Raw genomic sequence first — 24,894 nt, 5'->3', positions numbered from 1 at the left:
CGGGTGCTAGACCAGTTGCTACTCCTATTGATATGAGTCATAAACTCAGCCTCAGAAGGGACATTGTTAGAAGACAAAGGAATCTTTCAGAGACTTTTTGGGAAACTTTTGTACCTATTCATGACTCGGCCATATATTGCATATGCAGTCAGCTGCATTAGCCAATTCATGCATGCTCCCCGAGACACTCGATCTTTAGATGGTCATGATTGGAATACAACGTCCCTTTACTAGGGCATCCTTTCTGATAGGCTAAGATTCTATTAACTACTTGTAGTGTTGTCAATGGTACCCGAAAATCCGAGACCCGATCTGACATCCGATTTGATTAAAATTCGAATCTGATTATAATATAACATTCACTAATTTTAATATATAAGTTTTATATAATTATATATTTAAACTTATAAAAAATATATTCTATATATTATATTATATGTGAATTTATGTATATAATAAGTTTAGTGTGTTATGTTTATATTAATTTATTATATATAAAGGTTAAAAAATAAATAAATTTTCAATGTTTCTAATATTTTAAAAAGTTTGTAGCAGAGTCGAATTAAATCCGAATCCGATCCAAGTTTGTTAGGAATTAGATTCGAATCCGAGTCTTTAAATCCGATCAAATTTCAGATTGGATTCGGATATATGCTATCAATAATTGGATTGGATGCAGATTTTGCTGCATCTGATCCGAGTCCGAACTGATTACAACCCTAACTACCTACATATTAGAGGTCCTAGGTTCATGCATATATTGGCTAACCACTCCAACAACATAGGATATGTTAGGTCTAGTCAAGTAGAGATACAAAAGGTGGCCCACCAATCTCTGATATACCCCTCTATCTAGAATAGCTTCTCCTTCAGTAAAGTAGAAATTGCAGAAAGTTGTTTTTGATATGATCTTTGTGAAGAAAAGAAAAGAAGCTGAAAGATTTCAGCAAGAGAAAGGAAAAGAAGAAGAGGTAGAAGAGAATGGGATGTCGCCAGAATTGAATTGATCTGGCCACCCCCCCCCCTTTTGATTTATATACTTATAAAAAAGAATGAAGAAGTACAATAATACCCTTAGTAGTTCGGCTACTTTAAGTAGCTGAACAATTACAACTTAACTTAACATAAACTAATGGGCCTAAGGCCCAATAACTTCCTAACTGAATAAAGAAAATAAAAATAAAACAAAGCTGGGCCAAACAACTTATCATCGGCCCAAATTCAACACTCCCCCTCAAGTTGGGAGTAAATGTCACACATTCCCAACTTGCATAGATCATGCTCCAGCTTATTTCTTACAACACCTTTTGTAAGAACATCAGCAAATTGCAAATCAGAAGCAACATATGGAAGATAAACTTCCCCTGAAGTCACCCTCTCTCTTATGAAATGTCTGTCCACTTCAATGTGCTTTGTCCTATCATGCTGAAATGGGTTGTGTGCAATGTTAATTGTTGCTTGATTATCATAGTATAGCATCATAGGTTCTTCTGCCTCAATCCCAATTTCTCCTAGCAAGGAACGGATCAAGAGGAGCTCTGAAACTCCGTGTGCCATAGCTCTGTATTCAGCTTCTGCACTTGACCTTGCCACAACTGTTTGTTTCTTACTTTTCCACGAAATCAGATTGCCTCCAACAAGAGTGCAGACTCCTGATGTAGATCTCTTGTCATCTAGGCATCCTACCCAATCAGTACCTATGTAAGCCTCAAGCTTCAACTATCCATGGTCAACAAAAAGTATGCGTCTACCTGGGTGTCCCTTCAGGTAAGCAAGAATCCTGTCAACAGCCTCCTAGTGCTGAAATCGTGGGGCCTGCATGTATTGACTCACCACACCCACTACATAAGAGATGTCTGGTCGTGTCATACATAAATATAACAACCGCCCCACTAGTCTCTAATATCTCCCAATGTCCTTCACCAGCTCACTTTCTGGTGCATTAATTTTGTGATTCTGATCAATAGGAGTACTAGCTGCCTTTGTTCCAAGTTTCCTTGTCTCTTGTAAAAGGTCCAGAACATACTTCCTTTGTGAGATAGAAATTCCATGCTTTGATCTTGCTACATCAATGCCCAAGAAATACCTCAACTCCCCAAGATCCTTAATTTCAAATTCTCTGTGCAGATTCTTCTTCAAACTATCAATCTCACTCAGGTCATTTTTTGTAACCACAATGTCATCCACATAGACTATCAGAAAAGATACCAGGGACCCCATCCGCTTCACAGACAAAGTATGGTCTGATTGAGTCTAAGTATAGCCAAAAGCAATCAAGGTCTTTCTAAACCTGTCAAACCATGCTCTGGGTAATTGTTTCAAACCATAAAGAGACTTCTTCAATCTGCATACCTTTCCCTTTTCAGCATCTCTATAGAAACCAACAGGAAGATCCATATATACCTCTTTTTACAGGTCCCCATTAAGAAAGGCATTTTTCACATCAAGTTGGAAAAGGGGCCAAGAGAATGTAGCAGCAAGAGAGAGAAGGATCTGAATAGAATTCATTTTTGTAGCTGGTGCAAAAGTCTCTAAGTAGTCAATCCCATAGGTTTGAGTGTACCCTTTGGCAACCAGTCTTGCCTTATACCTTTCTATACTTCCATCTGCCTTGTATTTAATTGTATAAACCCATCTGCATCTAACTGTCTCCTTGCCCTCTGGTAAATCCACAATCTCTCACATCATATTTTTAATTAAAGCTTCCATTTCTTCCTGCATAGTTTTCCTCCACTTAGGTTTGGAGAAAGCCTCATCGACACCCTTGGGTATAGACACAAAGTCGAGAAAAGAAAGGAAGGATCGATAAGAAGGAGAAAGTCCACTATAGGAGAGAGACTGTGAGGTACAATGATAGTACACTTTCTCTTCCCTTTTCTGAGTGCAATAAGAACGTCAAGGTCATTTGTAATGGGGTTAGTGGAATCAATAGGAACTAAAACATCAGAGGGAGCAAGAGGAATACCTGAGTCAATGTCAGCCGAACCTAGAGTCTCCAAGGAGTCGATAGGAAGTGATGTGGGTTCTTTTGCTATGGAATCAACCTCCCCGTGAAGTCGTAGGCGATGTCGTGAGAAGCACTGAGAAACAAGATGCAAGGGAGGTGGTAAAGTAGGTGACATAAGAGGATTAGACATAAGAAGGTCAAGCACAAGAGTTGAACACAAGGACTAGAACCGGAGGAATAGACTACTCACTTCCTTCCCCAAAACACTCCCCTTGAGAAGAACCCCTCTGAAAGAAAGGTGTGGATTCAAAAAAGGTGACATCCATAGTAACATACCGACTCCCAGAGACTGGGTCATAGCAACAGTATCCTTTCTGATTTTCTGCATACCCAAGAAAAACACACTTCTTTGCCTTCGGATCAAGCTTCAAGCAGTGAGAACCAAGAACATGAACAAAGCAAACATAGCCAAAAACCTTGAGAGGAATGTGGAACATCTCCCCCTCAGGAAAAAGAAGGCTGAATGGGGTGCTACATCCAAGAACACGAGAAGGCACCCTATTAATCACAAAAACTGCTGTGAAAACAACATCACCCCAAAATCGAACTGGAACAGTAGATGTTATCATCATGCTCCTCGCAATCTCTACAATGTGTTTGTTCTTCCTTTCTACCACACCATTTTGCTGTGGAGTGTAAGAATAACTGCTTTGATGAATTACTCCATACTCTGATAGATATGAAGCAAAGTTCTTTCCAAAATATTCCTTGGCATTGTCTGACCTGAATAACTCGTACCCCAAACCATGTTAGCACCATCTGATGAAACTGTCGAACCAAGGATGGCACCTCATCACGGGATCTCATCAAGTAAATCTAAGAATATCGAGAAAAATCATCGACAAATAAAAGGAAGTACTGATAGCCACCCATAGAAGGAACATGGTATGGTCCCCACACATCAGTATGGACAACATCAAAAGCATATGAGCATCTTTTATTACTAGCTATAAAGGAATGTCTACAATGTTTTCCAAGTTGACAACCTTCACACACTAAACTGGACAAATTAACAGACTCAAATAACTTTGGAAATAAGAAACGCAAAGAAGGAAAAGACAAATGCCCCAACTGATTATGCCAAAGCATAATTTGACCCACAGACTCTAACTCAATATCCATTCACCTTACGACCACTCCCAATCATCCTCTTTGAAACCAGATCCTGCAAAATATAATGCCCAAGAGAAAAAATCACTGACCAATTCAAAATCTTAACCAAACTACTAATAGATAACAAGTTAGTACTTAATCTGGGTACATGGAGGACAGAGGGTAGGGAAATGGAGTCAATTATCTAGACAGACCCCTTCCCAGTAGTGGGAATATGAGATCCATCAGCTATGGAAACTCTATCTCTGCCAGAGCAAAGTTGGTAAGAGGAGAAAATGGTGGAAATATGAGCCATATGCTCTGAGGCTCTAGAATCTATAATCCAAGGAGGTCCCTCCTTACCTGTAGGAGAAACATAGTTTGCAGTGGCATGTGAACTACCTGTATGGACAAAAGAAGTAAAATGTCCACCACCATATCCACCTATACCTAGTTGTCCACCTGATAATGGATTAAAGTTGAATGTACCTCGTTGATTAAGTAACTGCCCATATCTCTCCAATTCGGCCCTCACTGCAGCAGCTACAACAGACTCCAAAGTAGTTGTAGTAGGAGGTCCAAGCAAGTCACTAGTTACTTCCATGTTCACATTTCCCTTCTTGTTTTTGAGTCTATTCAGCACAAAGTGAGGGTGAAGCTTCCAACAGGTATCTCTCGTGTGTTTAGGCTTCTTACAGTAGTCACAGATCAAATCCTTCTTATCTTCCTTCTTGATTTCATTTCCACCCCTGTTTCTGCTCTATTTAGGTTTCACAGTACTAACCATAGCCAACTACTCAAGACCCGAATTCTTCATCATCACATTCCTCCTACTCTCTTCTCCTGATACAAAGGCATATGCCTGAGAGAGAGTAACACTATCTCTGGAAAGGATATGTTGCCTTGCGATGTCATACTCTAGGTTAAGACCAACAAGAAATTCAAAGACTCTATTCTTCTCTAAGAGCTTCTGATAGGTTGTTGCATCCTTGCTACTTTCCCAAACCACCGTCTCCAAATGATCAATCTCCTGCCATAGGGTTTTAAGATCCAAAAAATAAACAACAATAGGTTTATCTCCCCGACTGGTAGCAATAACCTAGTTTCTCAACTAGTAGGCCCTAAAAACATTCTCACTCTGTGAATAGGTTTCTGCAACCCCATCCCAAATTTCCTTAGTTGTGTTAGCCCACAAAAAGTTTTTACTTATATAGGAAAGCATAGAATTACACAACCAAGTCATTACCATATAATTCTCTTGTACCCATCGGGAGTAGTTAGTCTCAGGTTTCACTTCCTTACCAGTGATATACCCCAACTTCCCACAAGCACCAATGGCCATCTTGGCAGATTGTGACCATTCTAAATAGTTTGTACCATCTAACTTAACTGTAGTGATGGTCCCAACCCTGAAAAGGTCTCTGAAACCTCCTTCCCCTTGTCCCATCTCACTCCCCGATTTGTTTTCAACTCTATGACCCTCCATTATTCACAAAAAAGGGTTAGAAAATCACTTTAAGATGGAAAAATATGTAATAATCTCCTTCAGGCACCACAGACACCCTTCTGGTACCCTACAAGAGAGAGAAGAAGCAACTGCTCCCTCCAAAGGCCTCCAAAATAGATGGGACTTGAACCGCCCTCTTCAGAAAACTTCAAGAAACCCTAAAAAACTGGGGCACCACTTCCTAGGTCAAAATTGAAGAGTCCTACAAAAATAGGACTCTCCCCCTTTTCCAGTTCTTCCTGAATTTGGTGGAAAACCCTAAACCAGCTACAAGGCAATATAGATCCACCAAAAAATCCAAAAACTGGGCTTAACTGAGGTCTTCGATCAGCCTCTCACCTCACCATGCAATCGGCCAATCTAGGGCTGCATGATGGAGCAGCTCAAGTAGCTTTCAGCCTACTCCGGTACCAAGTAGAAATTGCAGAAAGTTGTTTTTGATATGATCTTTGTGAAGAAAAGAAAAGAAGCTGAAAGGTTTCAGCAAGAGAAAGGAAGAGAAGAAGAAGTAGAAGAGAATGGGATGTCACCAGAATTGAATTGATCTCCCCCCCCCTTTTTGATTTATATACTTATAAAAAAAGAATGAAGAAGTACAATAATACCCTTAGTAGGTCGGCTACTTGAAGTAGCTGAACAGTCACAACTTAACATAACTAATGGACCTAAGGCCCAATAACTTCCTAATTGAATAAAGAAAATAAAAATAAAACAAAGTTGGGCCAAACAATCGGCCCAAACTCAACAAGTCACACTCAACTTGTGGTTGGGATCAATTAGAGTTTCTACAAGTTTACACCCTAATTTCCCAACTTCATGAAGCAAGTGTACATATTTCCTTTGTGACAAAAAAAATTCCCTTCTTAGATCTTGCAGCTTCAATGCCAAGAAAGTATTGGAGATCACCAAAGTCCTTAATCTCAGGTTATGAAGCAAGGAATGACTTTAACTAGGAGATACCTGTGATATTGCCGCCTGTCACAACAATGTCATCAACATATACTATCAACGTTGTTACTCTTTCATCAACTTTTCTAATGAATAAAGTATGATCTACCTGAGATTGAGAAAACCCAGTCTTTAAGATAGCATTTTTGAACTTATCAAACCAGGCTCTAGGAGATTGCTTGAACCCATACAAGGACTTCTTCAAGCGGCAAACTTTTCCTTCACTGTTAGGAAAGCTTACCCCAAGTGGTAAGTCCATATACACTTCCTCTTGTAAGTCCCCATTAAGGAAGGCATTCTTCACACCCATTTGATATAAAGGCCAAGAGTAATGGGAAGCAAGAGACATAATCACACGAATAGAGTTCATTTTAGCAAATGGAGCAAAGGTTTCCAAATAATCAATGCCATAAGTTTGTGTGTATCCTTTGGCTACAAGTTGAGCCTTGTACCTTTCAATTGAGCCATCTGCCTTGTGCTTAACGGTGTAGACCCACTTATACCCAATAGGAATCTTATCCTTAGGACAAGGAACAACCTCCTAAGTCTAGTTCTTTATTAGGCCTCCATCTCTTGGTTTATAGCTTCCTTCCGGCGAGGGGACTGCATTGCCTCTGTAACACTGTAAGGGATGGAAACAGAAGAAATAGTAGAAATATAGGCACAATAAAAAGGTGGGAGCATCATAAGACACATAGTTAGTAATAGGATACTTGCTACATGTCCTCTTCCCTTTTCAAATGGCAATAGGAAGGCCAAGGTCAAGATCAGTAATAGAATTATCAAGAGGTTCAAGATTACCTGAGTCTGAGAGATCAGATTGTGATGAGCATTCAATTTCAAGAGCCACCCTCTTACTGTGCAAGATAAAAAATTGCTGCCAGGACCGAGGCCAATACACAAGAGAAAGAGGAGAAGGAGAAGGAATACCGTCGTTACAGAGAGAGAGGGAAGAGGAGGAGTAGAAGAGACAAGGACAGGAAGGCAGAAAGGAGTCCGATCTTCACTTGCATTCTCCCCGTGAAAAGAAGGACGAGATGATTGGAAAAAAGAGGACTCCAAAAAGGTAACATCCTTAGAGACATCTCTTTCCAAAGAGAGCATCAAAGCATTTATAACCTTTCTGGATAGGAGAGTAACCAAGAAAGACACATTTAACTGACTTAGGGTCAAACTTACACCGAGAAGGACTCATATAATGAAAAAAACAAACACAACCAAAGATTTAAGGGGGAGATTAAAAGGAGGTTCATCAGGAAAGAGAAGTTGATAAGGAGGCTGAAGATTAAGGATTCTTGAAGGAAGTCTATTGATGAGATACACAACTGTCTCAATAGCATCACACCAAAAACGGGTTAGAACATGAGTCTGGAACGATAAACCTCGAACAACTTCAACCACATGCCTATTCTTCCTTTCAGCTACCCGATTTTGTTGTGGAGTATGGCTACATGAACTTTGGTGAATAATGCTCCAATCTTCAAGAAATCTATGCAAACAATGTTCAATGTATTCCTTGGCATTGTCAAATCTTATTATCTTAACTCTTTTCTCAAACTGTATCTCTACCATATTCATGAAGTTTTGGACCATCATAGGAACTTCATCTTAACTTTTCATCAAGTAGAGCCATGTATACTGACTGTAGTCATCAATGAAGAGGATGAAGTATTTATACCCACCCATGCAAGGGATAGCATATGGGCCCCAAACATCAGTATGGGTCAAATGAAAAGCAACATTACTCCTTTTACTACTCGCAAAATATGTAGTTCTACATTGTTTTGATAGATAACGAACTTTACATTCAATGTTCAACTTTGACACTGAGTCAAATAAATTTGGAAACAAAAGTTTTACAGAATTGAAAGACATATAACCAAGACGACAATGCCATAATTTCATAAGACTCTATTAACAGCCAAATAGAGGACAAGAGAGGAAGGAGAAGAGAAGAGGAAGAGAGGAGAAAAGAGAGAGATTTGGAGTCAACAACTATGACTAGAGGTGCCAGTTTATATTGATATATATAGGGCGACCATAATTATAAGGGAAAGGACCATTATGCCCCTACTTAAGTTACAGCATAAAAAAAAACAAAAGAAAAAACTATTCTAACTAGTCCAAACGGACCCTAACTCAGCAGAATATAAACATAAGAAATAAAACTAACATTCCAACACTCCCCCTCAAGTTGGGACATGGAGGTCAATCATGCCCAACTTGTCACACAAATTATTGTGCCGCACATGATGAAGGCCCTTGGTGAAAATGTCTGCAAGTTGTTCCTCTAAACTGACATAAGGAGTGCACACTTCTCCGCTCACAAGTTTTTCTCTAATAAAATGCTTGTCCACTTCAATATGTTTTGTTCTATCAAGGAGGACTATGTTAGCAGCGATATTGATAGCAGCTTTCTTGTCACAGTAGACATAGGTTTATTAACTACAAAATCTAGCTCTCCTAACAAGTTTTTTATCCACATAATTTCAGCAACTCCATGAGACATAGCTCTGTATTCTGCCTCAGCACTGGATCTAGCCACCGCACTTTGCTTCTTACTTCTCCAAGTGACTAGGTCTCCTCCCACAAAAGTACAATACCCACTGGTAGATTTTCTATCATCGATTGCCTCTGCCCAACCAGCATTTGTATACACCTCCACTTTCAAATGCCCATGTTTTTGGAAAAGCAAACCAGCTCCTGGGAACTTCTTGAGGTATCTAAGGATTCTTTCTATAGCTTCAAAGTGAGTTGTATTAGGGTTATGCATGAACTAAGGACACCCATTGCATAGGCAATATCAAGTCTGGTCATAGACAAATATAAGAGTCTCCCTACAAGTCTCTGGAACTTTTTCACATCTTTCAAACATTCCTGACTGTCTCCTAGCTGATGGTTGGGTTCAATGGGTGAATCAATTGGTTTCACTCCCAACTTGTCTGTATCCTCTAATAGATCCAATACATATTTCCTTTGGGAAATAAAGATGCCCTTTTTTGAGAGGGCAACTTCAATTCCAGGGAAATAACGTAAGGGACCTAGATCTTTCACCTCAAATTGAGTGGCTAGGAATTTCTTCAGCTTCTGTATTTCAATATTCCAGTCTCCGGTGATTACTGTCATCAACATACACAATTAAAGCTGCAACTTTCCTTTCACCTTTCTTCACAAACAAAGTATGATCTGACTGACATTGCTTGAATCCCATCTGTTGTACAGCTAAATGAAACCTACTAAACCAGGCCTGAGGTGATTGCTTCAACCCATAAAATGATTTTTTTAACTTGCACACATTCTACTCACTACCTTTGGCACAGAAACCAGGAGGTTGAGTCATGTAAACCTCCTCCTCTAGGTCACCATTCAAAAATGCATTCTTGATATCCAACTGATGAAGTTCCCAGTCAAGGCTAGCTGCCAGTGAGAGGAGGAATCTAATTGAATTCATCTTGGCTACTGGAGCAAAGGTCTCTACATAGTCTACTCCACACACTTGTGTAAACCCTTTGGCCACCAATCTAGTTTTGTACATTTCTACTGAACCATCAATTCTATGCTTTACAGTGAATACCCACTAGTTCCTTCCCTTCAAGAAGATCCACTAACTCCCAGGTGTCATTTTTGTGTAAGGCATTAATTTCTTCTTTCATTGCATCTGTCCATTCAAGTTTGGATAGAGCTTCTACTACATTCTTAAGAACAGAGACACTGTCAATAGAGGAAAGGAATGCACAATATGAAGGTGAACTATGATCATAGGAACAAAGTGAGAGATAGGATGATTAGTAGTACGAGATCTAACACCATTTCTCTTAGCAATAATAACATCAAGATCATTAACAACAGGAGGATCAATGTTAAGAGGTTTAGGCATATCAATGGGAACAAGTGTACCTGGCTGATGAGAAGGATCTACCTCTAGAGAGTCTGATGATATTGGTTGCATAGTTTCATGTTCCACGGATCTTGAACTAAGAGACCGAAATGGTCAGGAAGAGGAGGTAGTTGAACCTGAGTGTGTTTCTCCTCAAACCTACTCTCCCCCTGAGGAGAAACCGAGAAGAAAGGTTGACTCTCAAAGAATGATACATCCATGGATACATAGTACTTGCGTGAAGTAGGATCATAGCAATGGTAACCCTTTTGAGATAATGGATAACCAAGAAAAACACAAGGATTGGCACGGGGATCGAGTTTACCGCGAGTAGGAGACAAGTCATGAACGAAGCAACGACACCCAAAGACACGCATTGGAGTGGGGGATAGCGGAGCTATAGGAAACAAAAGTTGATGTGGGGCCTTATACTATTGTAATCGAGATGGCATACGATTGATGATATATGCAGCACACATAACAGCATCCATCCAAAAACATTTCAGAACATTCATATGAAGTAATATACCACAAGCTACATCGAGTAGAAGACGATTTTTCCTTTCAGCAACACTGTTTTGTTGAGGTATCCTGGCACACGAGCTTCGATGAAGGGATCCACACGAAGCAAAGAACTCTGTAAGATCACTATGGAAGTACTCTTTTGCATTGTCCGACTGGAAAATATGAATTTCAGTTTGGAACTGAGTGAAAACCATTCGTTGAAAGTCTTTCACAATCTTTAACACTTCATCTCTAGATCGCATAGGATAAACCCAAGTATATCTAGAGTAGTCATCAATCAAAATAATGAAATATTTATATCCAGTCTTAGTAGGTAGAGAAATAGGGCCCTAAACATCAAAATAGACAATATGAAAAGAAAATTCAGATCTTTTATTTCTTAAAGGAAAGGAATTTCTACAATGTTTGCTCAATTGATACGTCTAACACTGCAGTTTACTAACTGACAAAGACTTGAATAACTCAGGAAACACAAGTTTTAAAGACTCAAACGAAAGGTGACCAAGACGACTATGCCACAAATAGGCATGACTCTCACTAGATGAACTTAAGGACTCTATGGCCATAGGACCGGCTTTTATTCTCCAACACGTAGAGGCCATCCACCATGCTTCCTCTACCAATCGTCTCCCCTGAGGTCAAATCCTAAAACACACAGGAAGAAGGAAAGAAGGTCACTAAACAATTCAAGGAATGAGTAATACTGCTAATGAAAAGTAAATTGATAGGTAATTTAGGAACATGCAACACATTAGAGAGGGTAAGACCAAGAGGAAGGGAGATGGTTCCTTGACCAGTTATGGTGACAAAAGACCCATCAGCCAGCCTCACCTTATCTCTCCCAAAGAGGAGGCTATATGCCTAAAATAAATTTGACTTACCAGTCATATGGTTTGAGGCTCCAGAATCAATAATGCAAGGGGAATCAGATGTATGAGATGACACATGGAAAGCAGTGGCAATGTTACTTGATGTAAACGCAAAGGAGGTAAAAGGAATAGGGCCAGAATCCATCTGGCGAAGTTTCCTACCATATAATTCCAAGTGGTCATGAAAGGAGTTGATGATCTCTTCCTTGGGGTCAGAACCAGAGTTTCACTCTTGGGGTACCATGGGACTAGTCTCTTGAGATGCCACATTTGCTGAGTTATATTTCTTCTGACTCTGCTGGGTTGGCTTCTTACTCGGATCAGACTTCTTACTCAATTCCTAAGCCCATTTAGGCTTGCCATGAAGATCCCAACATGTGTCTCTAGTGTGCCTAGACTTTTGACAATGAGTGCACCAAAGTTTGTCTTTGTCATCCACTCTCTTCTACGAATCACCCTTTTTAAAAGAACCTTCAATATTTGAACTTGTATCCCCTTGGACAGCTAGTGCAATCGGTTCCCCTTCTGTACAATTCATCACACTTCTTCTACTCTCTTTAGACTGAACTAGGGCATAAACTTCTTGAACTGAAGGTAGGTTCTTACTTCCTAAGATTTGTACCCTCATGGATTCATATGTAGGATTCTGCCCCAAAAGAAAAGCAAACACCCGTTGCTAGGAAACAAGTGATTTGTAGGCCTTTGCATCCTCATCACACTTCCAATTCACATTTTGATAATGATCCAATTCCTTCCAAATTAATGTCAGATCTGAATAGTACACCGAGAGACTCCTCTCCCCCTACTTTCAAGTAGAGGATTCAGCTTGTAATTGACATATCTTTGCAAAGTATCTTTGTTCTGAATAGGTAGACCTTACACACACCTTATGATCCCTCCTATCACCAAAAAACAGTCGTAGAAACACACCAAGGATGAAGCCCACATGCACACACTGCAATATGGACACAATCTGACCACAAACCAGCTTAGATTGTCCAAAAAAGGCAAGATTTAGGGTGATCTCAGAGCTGAATTGACCTAGTAGTCACACTCCACCAACTTCTAGACCACCCAAGCACATCAACTGCTAGGAGGGGTCATAGACCAGTACGGTTACACCACAAGGGGTAAAAAATCAGGTCATCCACGACCTACAGATCTGAATTCTCAGATATGGGATCATACAATCTATAAAAAAAAAAGAGGTTCAAACCTCACAGCTTCTCAGAAGACATTCAGCAATCTGGATTCATATGGTTTCTTCTTGGTACACAACCAAGATAAAAAAAATACTAAAAAAAATCTGTACCAGTTATAGGTCTGTACTTTTGATCTCAGTTGAAGAAGACAACAGGTTGAAACTTGTTCTATCTGCTCATAGGCCTAGCAAAACCGCTCTGATACCATATTAACAATTGAACAGAGGAGAAGAGAGGAAGGAGAAGAGAAGAGGAAGAGAGGAGAGAAGAGAGAAGAGAAGAGAGAGATTTGAAGTCAACAACTATGACTGGTGGCGCCAGTTTATATTAATAAATATACGGCGACCATAATTAGAAGGGAAAGGACCCTTATGCCCCTACTTAAGTTACAGCATAAAAAAAAAGAAAAAAACCGTTTTAACTAGTCCAAACGGACCCTAACTCAGCAAGATACAAACATAAGAAACAAAACTAACATTCCAACGGACTCATTTTCTCATTTGAGCAAGACTCAGTCTGGCTCGATAATCCATGCTCTGAAGGTCCATCAAAGATGTAGACTCCATCAACTTCATGCCCACTTCCAATTATCTTCCCTGTGCTCAGGTCCTGAAAAACACAATGGGAAGGAAAAAAAAGGTCACTAAGAAATTATGGGATTTTGTTAGAGAGCTAACAGACAACAAACTCTTATGTAACTGGGACACATGAACAACAGACAACAAACTCTTATGAGTGAGTTTGACTTCACCCTAACCTGAAATAAGGGGTCTGAGACCCATAAGCAATAATAAACTTGCCCTTCCCTGGGGTTAATTTATATGAGGTAAAATGTGAAGGCTTACTAGTCATATGGGCACTGGCCCCAGAGTCTACAATCCATGGACTAAAAGATGTGGAACAAGCAAGTGCCAATACCTGTCTTGATGTATGAACTAGAGGGATTACTAGATCTAGAACCAGATGAGGAGGATGTACCACCCTTTTCCAACTGCAAGAGTATATTCTTGAGTTTGTCCATTACATCAGAGGAGTCAAGAACATCAGAAGGTTGAGAATCATTACCAACTATAGCCAAGTGAGCATTTCCCTTCTTCCCATTTTGTATTTTTTCGGTTTTAAATGAGGATTGAGCTTCCAACTCCTTAGTATATCTTGGCTTCTTGCAATAATCACAAACCACATCCTCAACCTTCTTAGTAATAGGGTGATTATTAGTATTTTGCTTGGATCGAGATGACATAAAGGCAAAGTGATCAATCATAGGAGGTTAAATTATGGTTGTCCTTCTACTCTCTTCCCCTTGTACAAGGGAGTGCACAGAGGCAAGAGAGGCAATTCCGGCACTAAGAATAGATTGCTTGACAAAATCAAACTCTAGATTCAAGCCAACCAAGAAATCAAAGACTATTCTCCTTTATGTACTTTCGATATTTCACCATCTTTAGGTGATCCATTTCTTCCCAGATAGAATGTAGAAGAGAAATACATAGCAACAAATCTCTCCCCCTGACGCATACTGCAAGCTTCCCTCCAAAGCTGGGACACTCTAGTAGTATTGTTAACACGGGAATAGGTGGCAACAACTCTATCCCAAATATCTTTAGTCGTCGGAAGAAACATGTAGTTTTGGGCAATATGAGGTTGCATTGAGCAAATCAACCATGACATTACAAGGAAGTTATCCTATTCCCATTTTGCATATTTCGGATCTTCCAGGTTTGGCTTCACCTCCTTTCCTGTGATGAATCCCAGTTTACCACTCCCAGTGATGGTAAGTTTGGCAGATTGGGACCACTCTAAAAAGTTGGTTCCATCAAGTTTAATAGTAGTTATCATACCACTAGAAATGTCAACACTTCGCATCTGTACACCCTTAGATGATTCCATATTTTATCAAACACTTACACATCAACCAAAAAGGAGCCCCCAATACTTAACCATAGTTAAGGACCCAAGAAACTAGGTCACCACACGGTTAAGAGAAAAAAAGCCAAAAAAAACTAGGTTGGCAGCAAAATAAAGGGAGAAGAAAATCTCCCAAATATTGTCCAGGGCTTAGAAATTATGTGACCAGTTCCCGTTTCTCCCAAAGTGAAAAACAACCTGAGTGGTCTAGGTTTTGCAGTAAAAAAACTGGTTAAACATAGTGTATAAGGCTCGACATCACATTTGGAATTTCTACAATTTTCTACTTGAAAAGGCCACTAAGAATCATAGAAGCTTCGAACAGAGACAAGAGTCATACCAAAAATCTTCTAAGATCAGGGCGAATCAAACCATGTAGGATTCATGTACTACCGCTGACACTTGTACAAACTGCTGACATCATCCGGCAGTAGTCTGACATCAGCAGTTCATCTCGTGGAAGAGAGTCAGCAAGGAAGGTATTCCCAAGTGCCTTTACCTGCTCTGGTACCAAGTTGTGAAACTAGTGTTGCAAATCTAGGGTTTGTATGAGAGAGAGAAAGAAGAAGAAGAAGAAGAAGAAGAATGTGTCGAGAGGTGTGGTTCAGTTACTATTCACACCCTCAAAAGGCACTTTATATTTTGAAACAAAAAATTACAAGGAGTTCCTACTGAAAGAATGGTAGGATCCATCTAATGGATGCCATAAAGGTTGCGGAATGGGTGGGCGAATTTCAAAAAAAATTTCCTACCTTCTCCCAACTGGGAATCATATTCCCTAAATTTAGAATACAATATTCAAGGATCCTACTTAAACCATAATCAAACAAGATCTGTACCAAAAGGTAAATGGGAGGAATATACCTGATCCGGAGAAACAGTATCTCCCAAAGTTGGTGTTCACGCCCAAAGAATGCTCCAAGATCTGTTCCTGCTGAAGATGACACAGCTGTGGATGGAACAGAACCAACAGGGTGCGTCCTACACACTGGATCTTTCACAAGAATCCTCTGGAAGAACTAAACACTGTAACCTTTTCAGTCTTTCTTGCAAGACTGATGTCAAGAACAGATTTCTTGACTTTCTTTTCTGCAAAGATCCAATCTTGCAATGGCAGATGGCGGCGGCAGGAGAGAACCAAAACCGAAAAAGCTGAACTGCTTTTTCTCCTTTTTTTGGAGAGTATGAGATCTGATCTCAAAAATTCGCAGAAGGTATCCCTTGTGTATCCAAAAAGGTGGTTCGAAATCTGATGTATTTTCTTAGGGTTTCTCCTCTTTTCTTCTTGATTAAGAAACCTCCTAAATCAGGAGTTATCCCAATCCAAATCAGTATTTGGATAGGGGATAATCTTAATCCTTTCTACAGATAAAGTTAGTTTACTCCTGATCTTATCAGGAGGTTACCAGATTCAAATCTGATTTGAATTTGGTCTCCCAGAGTGGATAAGGTTAAAAGCCCCATCCTTTTCACTAACATTAATCTCAGATTCGCCCCATCTTTGGGTGATCATATCAGCCCAGTTCGAAATGGGCTTTTGGCCCATTAAGTATTCAGTGTTTAATTAGTTTCCAATCTGCTGCCCAGTTGGGCTTCTTTGTATGGCGTGGGACCCAAGCATTGATCTACACACCAGCCACATGGGTTCGGCCCAGCCTTTAATACAAGGCCCAGCCGAATTCACTGAAAAGCTCAATGAACCCCTTGAGTCCATCATATGGACCCCATGGGCCCAACACTTACATTAAGTGGTCCCTGGGCCAAGCCATCTTATAAAAATCCAGGGACTGTGGGCAGGTGCAAGATTAGCCCATCAGGTATTATCCTAAATGGTCTTACACTTAACCTCTCAGCCCTTAATGATCAAGCACTGCCCGACAAGAGAGGACCTCTCCCTCGGCTGCAAGGAACAGTGCCGCACCTCCCTCTCACATGGATCCCGGGAATTAAAACCATTTGCAAACATTTTGAAACCGTACATATAATATAAGTATATTAATTTTGCAAAACAAAATTCCAACGATTGAAATCCACTGCCGGCAGTTTGGTTTCCATCAGAGAGAGTGCATTCCCGATCATTACCCTTTGTCCGACAAAGTGGCTGATTCTGTCACTATGACCACCCACTCAGATGAATTCTCAAACTGCCCCAACATACCCAGGTTTTGATCCCCGCTAAGGATCTCACTGATTGGCATATCAAAGGCAGCCTAATCCAGCACCTAGTGAAGTGTCATAATCAAGTCTAGGGGTCAGGTGTAACTTTCCAGTTTTGCCCATCTATCTCCAAGGTCCAGGGCAAGACTAGAAATCTAGTCCGGTTCAAGGATTCAAGTAATCCCATACTGCATGTGCCTCGGGTCCTACCCTGATGGCTGAGACAGGCCATCCCAACACTTGGTGGCACACCAGCATCAGCCTTGGCAGGATAAATCTCCCCAGACTTATCCAACGGCTCTGAACATTTAAAACTAACATGAATCTCTATAAATGTCCAGTTTTAGGGTTTTGCACAGAATTAAACCAAACAACATGAATCAAACATGCACTTTATTTATTTCCACTAAATAACAAAAGTACATCAAATCAGATTGAAGCTAAGGGCATACATAAACTGTCTAACACCTACTTGGGCACCCAAATACAAAGAGAAGAGGAAAAGACTAAAAACACCCTTGCCTCAACTTTCTCAACAACAATCAAGAAGAGATTTCTTGCTAGAACAACCCTAATTCAATCCAAGGGAAAAGGCGCACCTTTCTTCTTCTCCCACCTCAGTCTTTACAGAAAAGAGCCTTTTGAGTGAAAAAGACAAAGCACCATTGTTGGATTTGATCAAGCTTGGAGGGTGTAAAGCTGTTAACATCAATTCTCACTTTGAACTAGCAATTTGATCTCCAATTTTGGGCTGTGCCATCTTCAGATTTGGGGATCTTTTGGACTTGATTCTTTGGGCATGACTACCACCTAGGGAGTTGCTTTTGTGGACTTTGTATGAGGTAAAATTCCACCCAATTACAGGAATTAATTTGGCATGATATTCTAGATCGATCCTAGGGGAAAATTGTTTCTCATGAGAGATCCAATCTCTCTTGGGTTGATTTCAAGAATTTTTGAAATTCACCTTTCCCACAATAAAGGTTTGACATTTATGGTTCTTCCTCAACCTATTCTTCAGAAGCAGACACCAAGAACTTTTTCTAGCCACCTATGAACCCTTGTGGCTAATCTCTCAAATTCCACTTAATAGTCTAGAACTGGTCCAACTTGTCATACTTTGGATAGTGCCTCATCAAAGTCTTCAAAGCTGGAAGGTCCAAACCAGTGGATTGCTTTTCTATCCATATGAATTAAGGCCATCGCCACTCATTAATGGCTTGGTACCTCCTGAAACTCAAAGCATCTCTTTGCACAATAGATCCAAGAGAGAAGACCCTAGCTAGTGAAGGTTGGAAAATCCATCTTGACTGATCAAGAAGATTTTCCACCAAACCTTCGTGCACTGCCCTAATTGGATCCTTTTGAATGGCTCTCCTTACCTCCTATTGTAGTGTCCATCTTCTCACACTATGACATGATCACTGACAGAATCTCCATTTCACATAGATCTCCAATGAACTTAAGCAAATCTACCTTGATCCGGTCAACTCGCTCCTCCATGGGCGTTGATCTAGTGATGGTCATCTCAAATCTAGCTCTGATACCAAAATTTATGAGATACTGCTGATCTCAAGAGTCTTCTTTGAAGGAAACTCTTCCTCCTGAAATAGAGAGAGAGAGAGAGAGAGATTTAGAGGGAAAACTCTTCTATGCATTTCCATTACTCGGTGACCTATTTATACATTTCTGATTACATCACAAGCAAGTATTGGGTCTGTTTGCGAGGTCCTCAAGTATATCCGTACTTAATGGGCTGGGCCTAATGGATCCTTATGGTTTATAGGCAGCTCCATCAGTCCTGCAGCAAACTCATGGCAACTACACCATCCACTAAAGACCATAATGATAGGGATATTAAGAATCTCATTCAATCTATGATCTGAGCATACCCTTAGGAGAATAGGGGAATCCTGTTGTAGCTTGGTAGAGGTAGATATAGTGAAGCAAACCCTTCGAAACATGAGGGTATCAATTATAAAGGTTCACAGTGAAAACCCTGAGAAAATTCTACGGATGATCTAAGTGTTTCATGGAGGGATAAGTTCTAAAGTTTGGTTGCTGCCGAGCTTGGAGAAGGAGCTATTGGGGTCAGTGGCAAAAAGAAGAATATCATGATGTGACAGGGCACGGGCCACATGGCGAAGTCAGATTAGCAAATTTTAATTACAGTCAAATTTCACAAGAAAAGAAACTAGAAAAGAGAAAGTGAAAGATTCCTACTCAAAAATATTTGAGAATGGAGCAGTCAAAATGTCAAGGTTTACAATAAATCGGAAGATAAATCATATGTAGCTTGCTGTATATGCAGCAGTAGGCTGTCAGCTATATGTCCTGTATGTCTCAACTAAAGGGGTATTGTTCCTAAAGGATTTCAAAGAGATCGATTCTGATCTGGGTTACAAAGATAATAAGGAGAAAAAAGTGATTTTAACAATTCCTTGATTCCATGAACACATGGAGGAAAACGTACTAGCTGTAATTCTTCTACCTAATCAGATCACAAGTGTTATCTTTTTTTAAACCACCTCCCTAAAAAAAGTCCTTATTTCAGCAGGAGAATGACCTCCCACACATTCCATGAAGAAAAAGAGATTAGACAAAGTTATTGGCAGTAATTTGACTTCAAAAAAGAAGGATTGAGATGACAATTTTTTTTACCAGAAACAACTCAACATTTTATTAAGTATTGTTAAAGAATAATGTACAAATCAAGTGTTCCAATTAATTGGGTTAGTCCTGCTACCCAACCATTTTTGAAATACTTTACAAGTCCTCCCTTGTGTAACCCCAAAACAATTGATTCCATGTTGCTTCTTGTTATTATCCCCCAATGATACTCCTAAGTCCACTATCTACCTCATCAATCACTTAAGAAAACACTTTACAATTTGGTAATAGCTTCAAAGTTATCAAACTAGAAAAATTAATTATTTACATCGTCGAGACCATGATAATTTGATAATAACTTCAAGACCATCAAGCTAAAAAAATGATGCTTAAATGATAACCAGCTTAATCGAATCTTAAAAGACAGATATCTTACCCCTATACAATGGCCATAATCCCTGATTGTACCTGGAACACACCAAATTTTTTTAATCTAAAAAAAAACAAAAATGGACTATTCATGATGGAGAGATAAGGAATTATTAAATTAAATTTGATATAGACAAATATGAGTAATCATTTCAGATTTTCAGTTAGTTCTTAGACAATAAAAATAGTTGATTGCTGTTATGGAAAATCTGTTGTAATCAGTAGAAGATGAAAAGAAAAAGAAGAGAGAAAGATATTGAATAGGGTGTGTTAGTCCTTAGAGATTGGCCCACCCTAGATCATATACTTATGCATTTAAACAAATGAAAATTACAGTATTTCCCTCTCTTAGTAATACAATACAGCAGGTTATTTCTAAATTCTAAACACTTCTACAGTAGTAAAAAATGTAAATTAAAATTTGACCTCATCTCCTTCTGATATCGTCGGAAAGCTGAATCACTGTGTACATGAATAACCATTTTAAAGTGAAGATTATCATCTGCCATAAAGTCCAACTTGTGAAAGTTACAGTAACACTTAAAAGCAGCTGGATAATGTTTTGATTTCATCATATGAATCATTTCCTGGAATAATTGAAAAACAAATACATTGTTAGAAGGCCAATGAAGAGCCTAGCCACCAACAAGTGAGGCCTTACAATAGGAGGCTGGTTTATAATGGATGTGGCCTGACCTGCAATTTGATGGTAGAAAAATTGGCTGGGTGAGCCTTTAAAAATTTTGAAATGACAGATCGATCAGCATTTCTTGAACGGACACAACCATTTCCATTTCCAAACCAGTCTGAGTAGTTAGAACAGAAGGAGGTCCCAACACTTTGGAGTAGTGCTTTTATTTGCTACAAAAAGCAAGAAGGAAATGACGGAATAATAATAGTCATCCCAATTTTCAAGACCATGAGACAAAATAAGTCAAAGCAAAATATATATGTACATAGAGACAGAGAAGAAAATAGAGAGACCATATTCCATATAAGAAAGCAGACAAATTTTACCTGCTTTTCATCCGACCGATTAGCTGCACATATGTCACGCAGACTTGGTCCCAAGTCATGACCATCTGGAGTTCAAGACAGAATTTTAAAAGATATATGACACAAATCCCAAAATTAAAATATAGTGCTTATTCCAAAGAAATATTCATTCAGAGATGGAACATATGAAAAGAATTAAATATGTTCTTCTGTTCCCAATTTTATATGTCAATACAGGAAGAAATTTTAAACCAAGGGAAAAAAGTGATCATTGCACAGGGCTCTAACAAACAAAAGAATTGTTTATTTGATAAGTAAAATCAAGCTTCATTAATCAAGAGATAAAGGCATTACAAGCATACCTTAGAGAGGCACAAATCTACCTCTCCCAAGTACAGTTACATTATTATTTGAGCCCAATACAAACAGTTTCTATTCATCCCATTCCATTTGCCAATTTCCTCACCCATTGTATCCTCAAATTCATATTTCTAGTGATACATTTAAATTTCTTCATCTAATCTCTATAGCACCAAATTATATAATCTAGATAAATCAGCCACCCCACCACCAGTTTTGAATCCCCTTCAATGACCATGTTTAAGATATTCAATTCATTTGCATTCTGTATTCCTTGCAGGGCAACAAGAAATTCAGCCATAACAAACCAATGAATTGTTATAAAATGAAATAAAAATAAAGAAGAAAATACATGTATATAAAGGAATTATTTCTCCTTTAAGTGCAAAAAAAAAACTCTTTCGTGGATCAGTCATGGTCTCTGCGTTTAATGTAAATTGCAAATCTGCATCTTGATAAAGGTTGACTAAATGTTCATTATTTTATTCTTGAGTATAAGTTTCAAGCAGAAAATTCAGGTTTAAAAAATCTGTTTATGTTCTTTTATTGGAAAGTGGGTGGAGTTTCTTGCAGAAGGTTGATCAGATAGGAATAATGATATTTTGAGAGGTATTTCTTGCTCCAGTTGTTAGAAAATCTTGAATTTGATAACTGTTGTGATCTAGATAGCCTTGGGATGAATGAATCTCCATAAATACAATAACAACAACAACAACAACAAATAGAGATGTTGAAAATGAGAATGATATTAAGATAAAGGAATCACACCCATCTTCTCAAATCAAGTATGGATTATGGAATCACATCAAACTTAATATGAGACCTTCGATCACAACAAAGTAAAAATCTTGAGGGTCACACGGAAAAAAGGCAATATAATTTGAATGACTTCAAAACATACTAGAACTGCAAAAAGACCTTCTAACTTGTCTTTAGAAGAAAAACGGTCCTTGAGAATAGAGGACTGTTTAGAATAGATGCAGAAATCAAGAAGAACCAGCAGAAAATACTTCTTCTAAGAATAGAGGGTGAAGAAGAAGATGGCAGCAAGAAAGGGTTCAGAGAGAGAGAGTTTTGAACCTTACCCTCTTCTCTTACACCCTAACACTGTTTTATTAAGTTAACCTTGAATAATTTACAAGAAGGCCCTCAGTTGGGCAAGAAATTAAAAGAACATACCATTAGAAAGAATGGGCCCAGAATAAGGCCCACTACAGAAAGGAATACAAACAGTAAAAAAGGATAAACAACCTATGGGCTATTCGGCCCATCTTCTCTACACTCCCCCTCAAGCTGAGCATAGATGTCAATCATGCCAAGCTTGCCAGTATCATGCTGAAGTTTTGCCTTGGGAATGCCCTTGGTGAGAAAATCTGCTAACTGTCCTTCAGAGGTGATGAAAGGAAGACATACTTCACCCGAAAAGACTCTTTCTCGAATAAAGTGTCTATCGACTTCAATATGCTTAGTTCTATCATGTTGCACTGGGTTGTGACCAATGTTGATGGCAGCCTGATTATCACAGTATAACATCATTGGCTTGTCATGCTCGATCCCCAGTTCCTCCATCAATGATTTTAATCATAACAGTTCAGAAACTCCATGTGCCATGGCTCTGTATTCTGCTTCTGCTGAAGATCGAGCAACAATAGATTGTTTCTTGCTTCTCCAAGAAACAATATTACCAGCCACCAAGCTGCAATACCCAGAAGTAGATCTTCTGTCATCAATGTTTCCAGCCCAGTCAGCATCAGTATAGGCTTCAAGTTTCATATGACCATGTTTGGCAAATAGAATTCCCTTTCCTAGGGAGCCCTTCAAATAACACAGGATCCGCTCTGCTGCTACCATATGAGTGTCTCGGGGAGCATGCATGAATTGGCTGATGCAACTGACAGCATATGCAATGCCTGGCCGAGTCATGCATAGGTACGGAAGTTTCCCTAGAAGTCTCTGGAAGACTCCTTTGTCTTCTAACAATGTTCCATCTAAAGCAGAGAGTTTTTTACTCATATCAATAGGAGTAGCAACTGGTCTAGCACCCATCTTCCCTGTTTCAGAGAGCAAGTCAAGAACATACTTCCTTTGGGAGATAAAAATCCCATCCTTGGATCTAACAACTTCTATGCAAAGAAAGTATCTCAATTCCCCCAAATCTTTAATCTCAAACTCTGTATGGAGGAAAGATTTGAGATCATTAATTCCTGAAACATCATTACCAGTCACAACAATATCATCTACATACACAATTAGGTATACTGTCAGGGGTCCACTCCTCTTCACAAAGAGAGTATGATCAGACTGTGTCTGTACATAGCCAAAGTTAACAACGGCAGTTCTAAATCTCTCAAACCATGCTCTAGGGACTGTTTTAGTCCATAAAGAGATTTCTTCAGCCTGCATACCTTTCCTTTCATATCTGTTTCATACATCCCTGGAGGAAGAGACATATAAACCTCCTCATGTAATTCACCATTCAGAAATGCATTCTTTACATCCAATTGATACAGGGACCAGTCAGAGTTTGCAGCTAAAGATAAAAGAACCCTCACAGATGTCATCTTGGCAACAGGTGCAAAGGTCTCCAGATAATCAACCCCATATGTCTATGTATAGCCTTTTGCAACCAGCCTAGCCTTGTACCTCTCAATGGTGCCATCAGCCTGATATTTGATGGTAAAGACCCACTTGCAACCAACTGGATCCTTCCCTTCAGGCAGATCAACAACTTCCCAAGTGTCATTCTTGTGCAAGGCATCAATTTCGGATCGCATAGCATCCCTTCATTCTGGAATATTAAGAGCTTTTGACACAGACCTGGGAATAGGGTTAGAGGCAACAGAAAAGAGATAGGCAAAGTATGAAGGGGAAAGCAGACTATAAGAAAGGTGTTTGGAAATGCAATGTGCAGTACACTTCCGTTTTCCTTTCCTAACAGCAATGGGAATATCAAGGTCAAGGAAAGATGGCTCCAAAGGGGCTGAAACAGTACTTGTTGTCTCATCTGTAACTGGAAGTGCATGAGGCTCATTTGTTGTAAGGGAAACAACCTGCTCATTTCTGGATCTTTGCCTCTGATACACCCTGGGATTAAAGAGAGGACGAGGAGGTAAAGGGGGGATGAACACTGGGATAGGGAGAGTGGAAAGATTGATCCTCCTTTGATTCATGTGAGGAAGAAGGAGGCTCAGTAGGAGATTCAACAGGTACAGGAAGAGGAAGATCAAAAACCTGTGACAAATCCTCCCCCTTTTGACAATGCCCATCCCTAGAGGGACCATAAAAGGGAGAAAGCTCATCAAAGGTGACATCCATTGTGTCATATCGAGTGCCAGTCTTTGGATCAAAGCAACAGTAACCCTTCTGTGTAGGGGAATAGCCAAGAATTTGGTTCAAATTTATGTCTT

General features: G+C 39.4%; 1 protein-coding gene across 2 annotated transcripts in view; it reads right to left on the bottom strand.

The window, feature by feature from the left end:
• Window positions 1-24,894, bottom strand: part of LOC104594775 (tRNA ligase 1) — a 160,968-nt gene that overhangs the window by 97,157 nt on the left and 38,917 nt on the right. For both annotated transcript variants that reach the window (XR_016082738.1, XM_010255245.3), the window contains exons 10-13: window positions 21,149-21,213; window positions 20,828-20,992; window positions 20,558-20,718; window positions 20,139-20,170 (exon numbers count right to left, since the gene is read on the bottom strand). Coding sequence is in view for 1 of the 2 variants with exons in the window: in XM_010255245.3 (XP_010253547.1) it covers window positions 20,139-20,170; window positions 20,558-20,718; window positions 20,828-20,992; window positions 21,149-21,213 (423 nt within the window). In the remaining variant the exon portion in view is untranslated. The remainder of the gene's footprint in view (window positions 1-20,138; window positions 20,171-20,557; window positions 20,719-20,827; window positions 20,993-21,148; window positions 21,214-24,894) is intronic.

Source organism: Nelumbo nucifera, chromosome 2, assembly GCF_055504915.1.
Source record: "Nelumbo nucifera cultivar China Antique chromosome 2, China Antique-T2T, whole genome shotgun sequence".
NCBI classification, from domain to species: Eukaryota; Viridiplantae; Streptophyta; class Magnoliopsida; order Proteales; family Nelumbonaceae; genus Nelumbo; species Nelumbo nucifera.
This window is presented reverse-complemented; position numbering and strand designations above follow the sequence as displayed.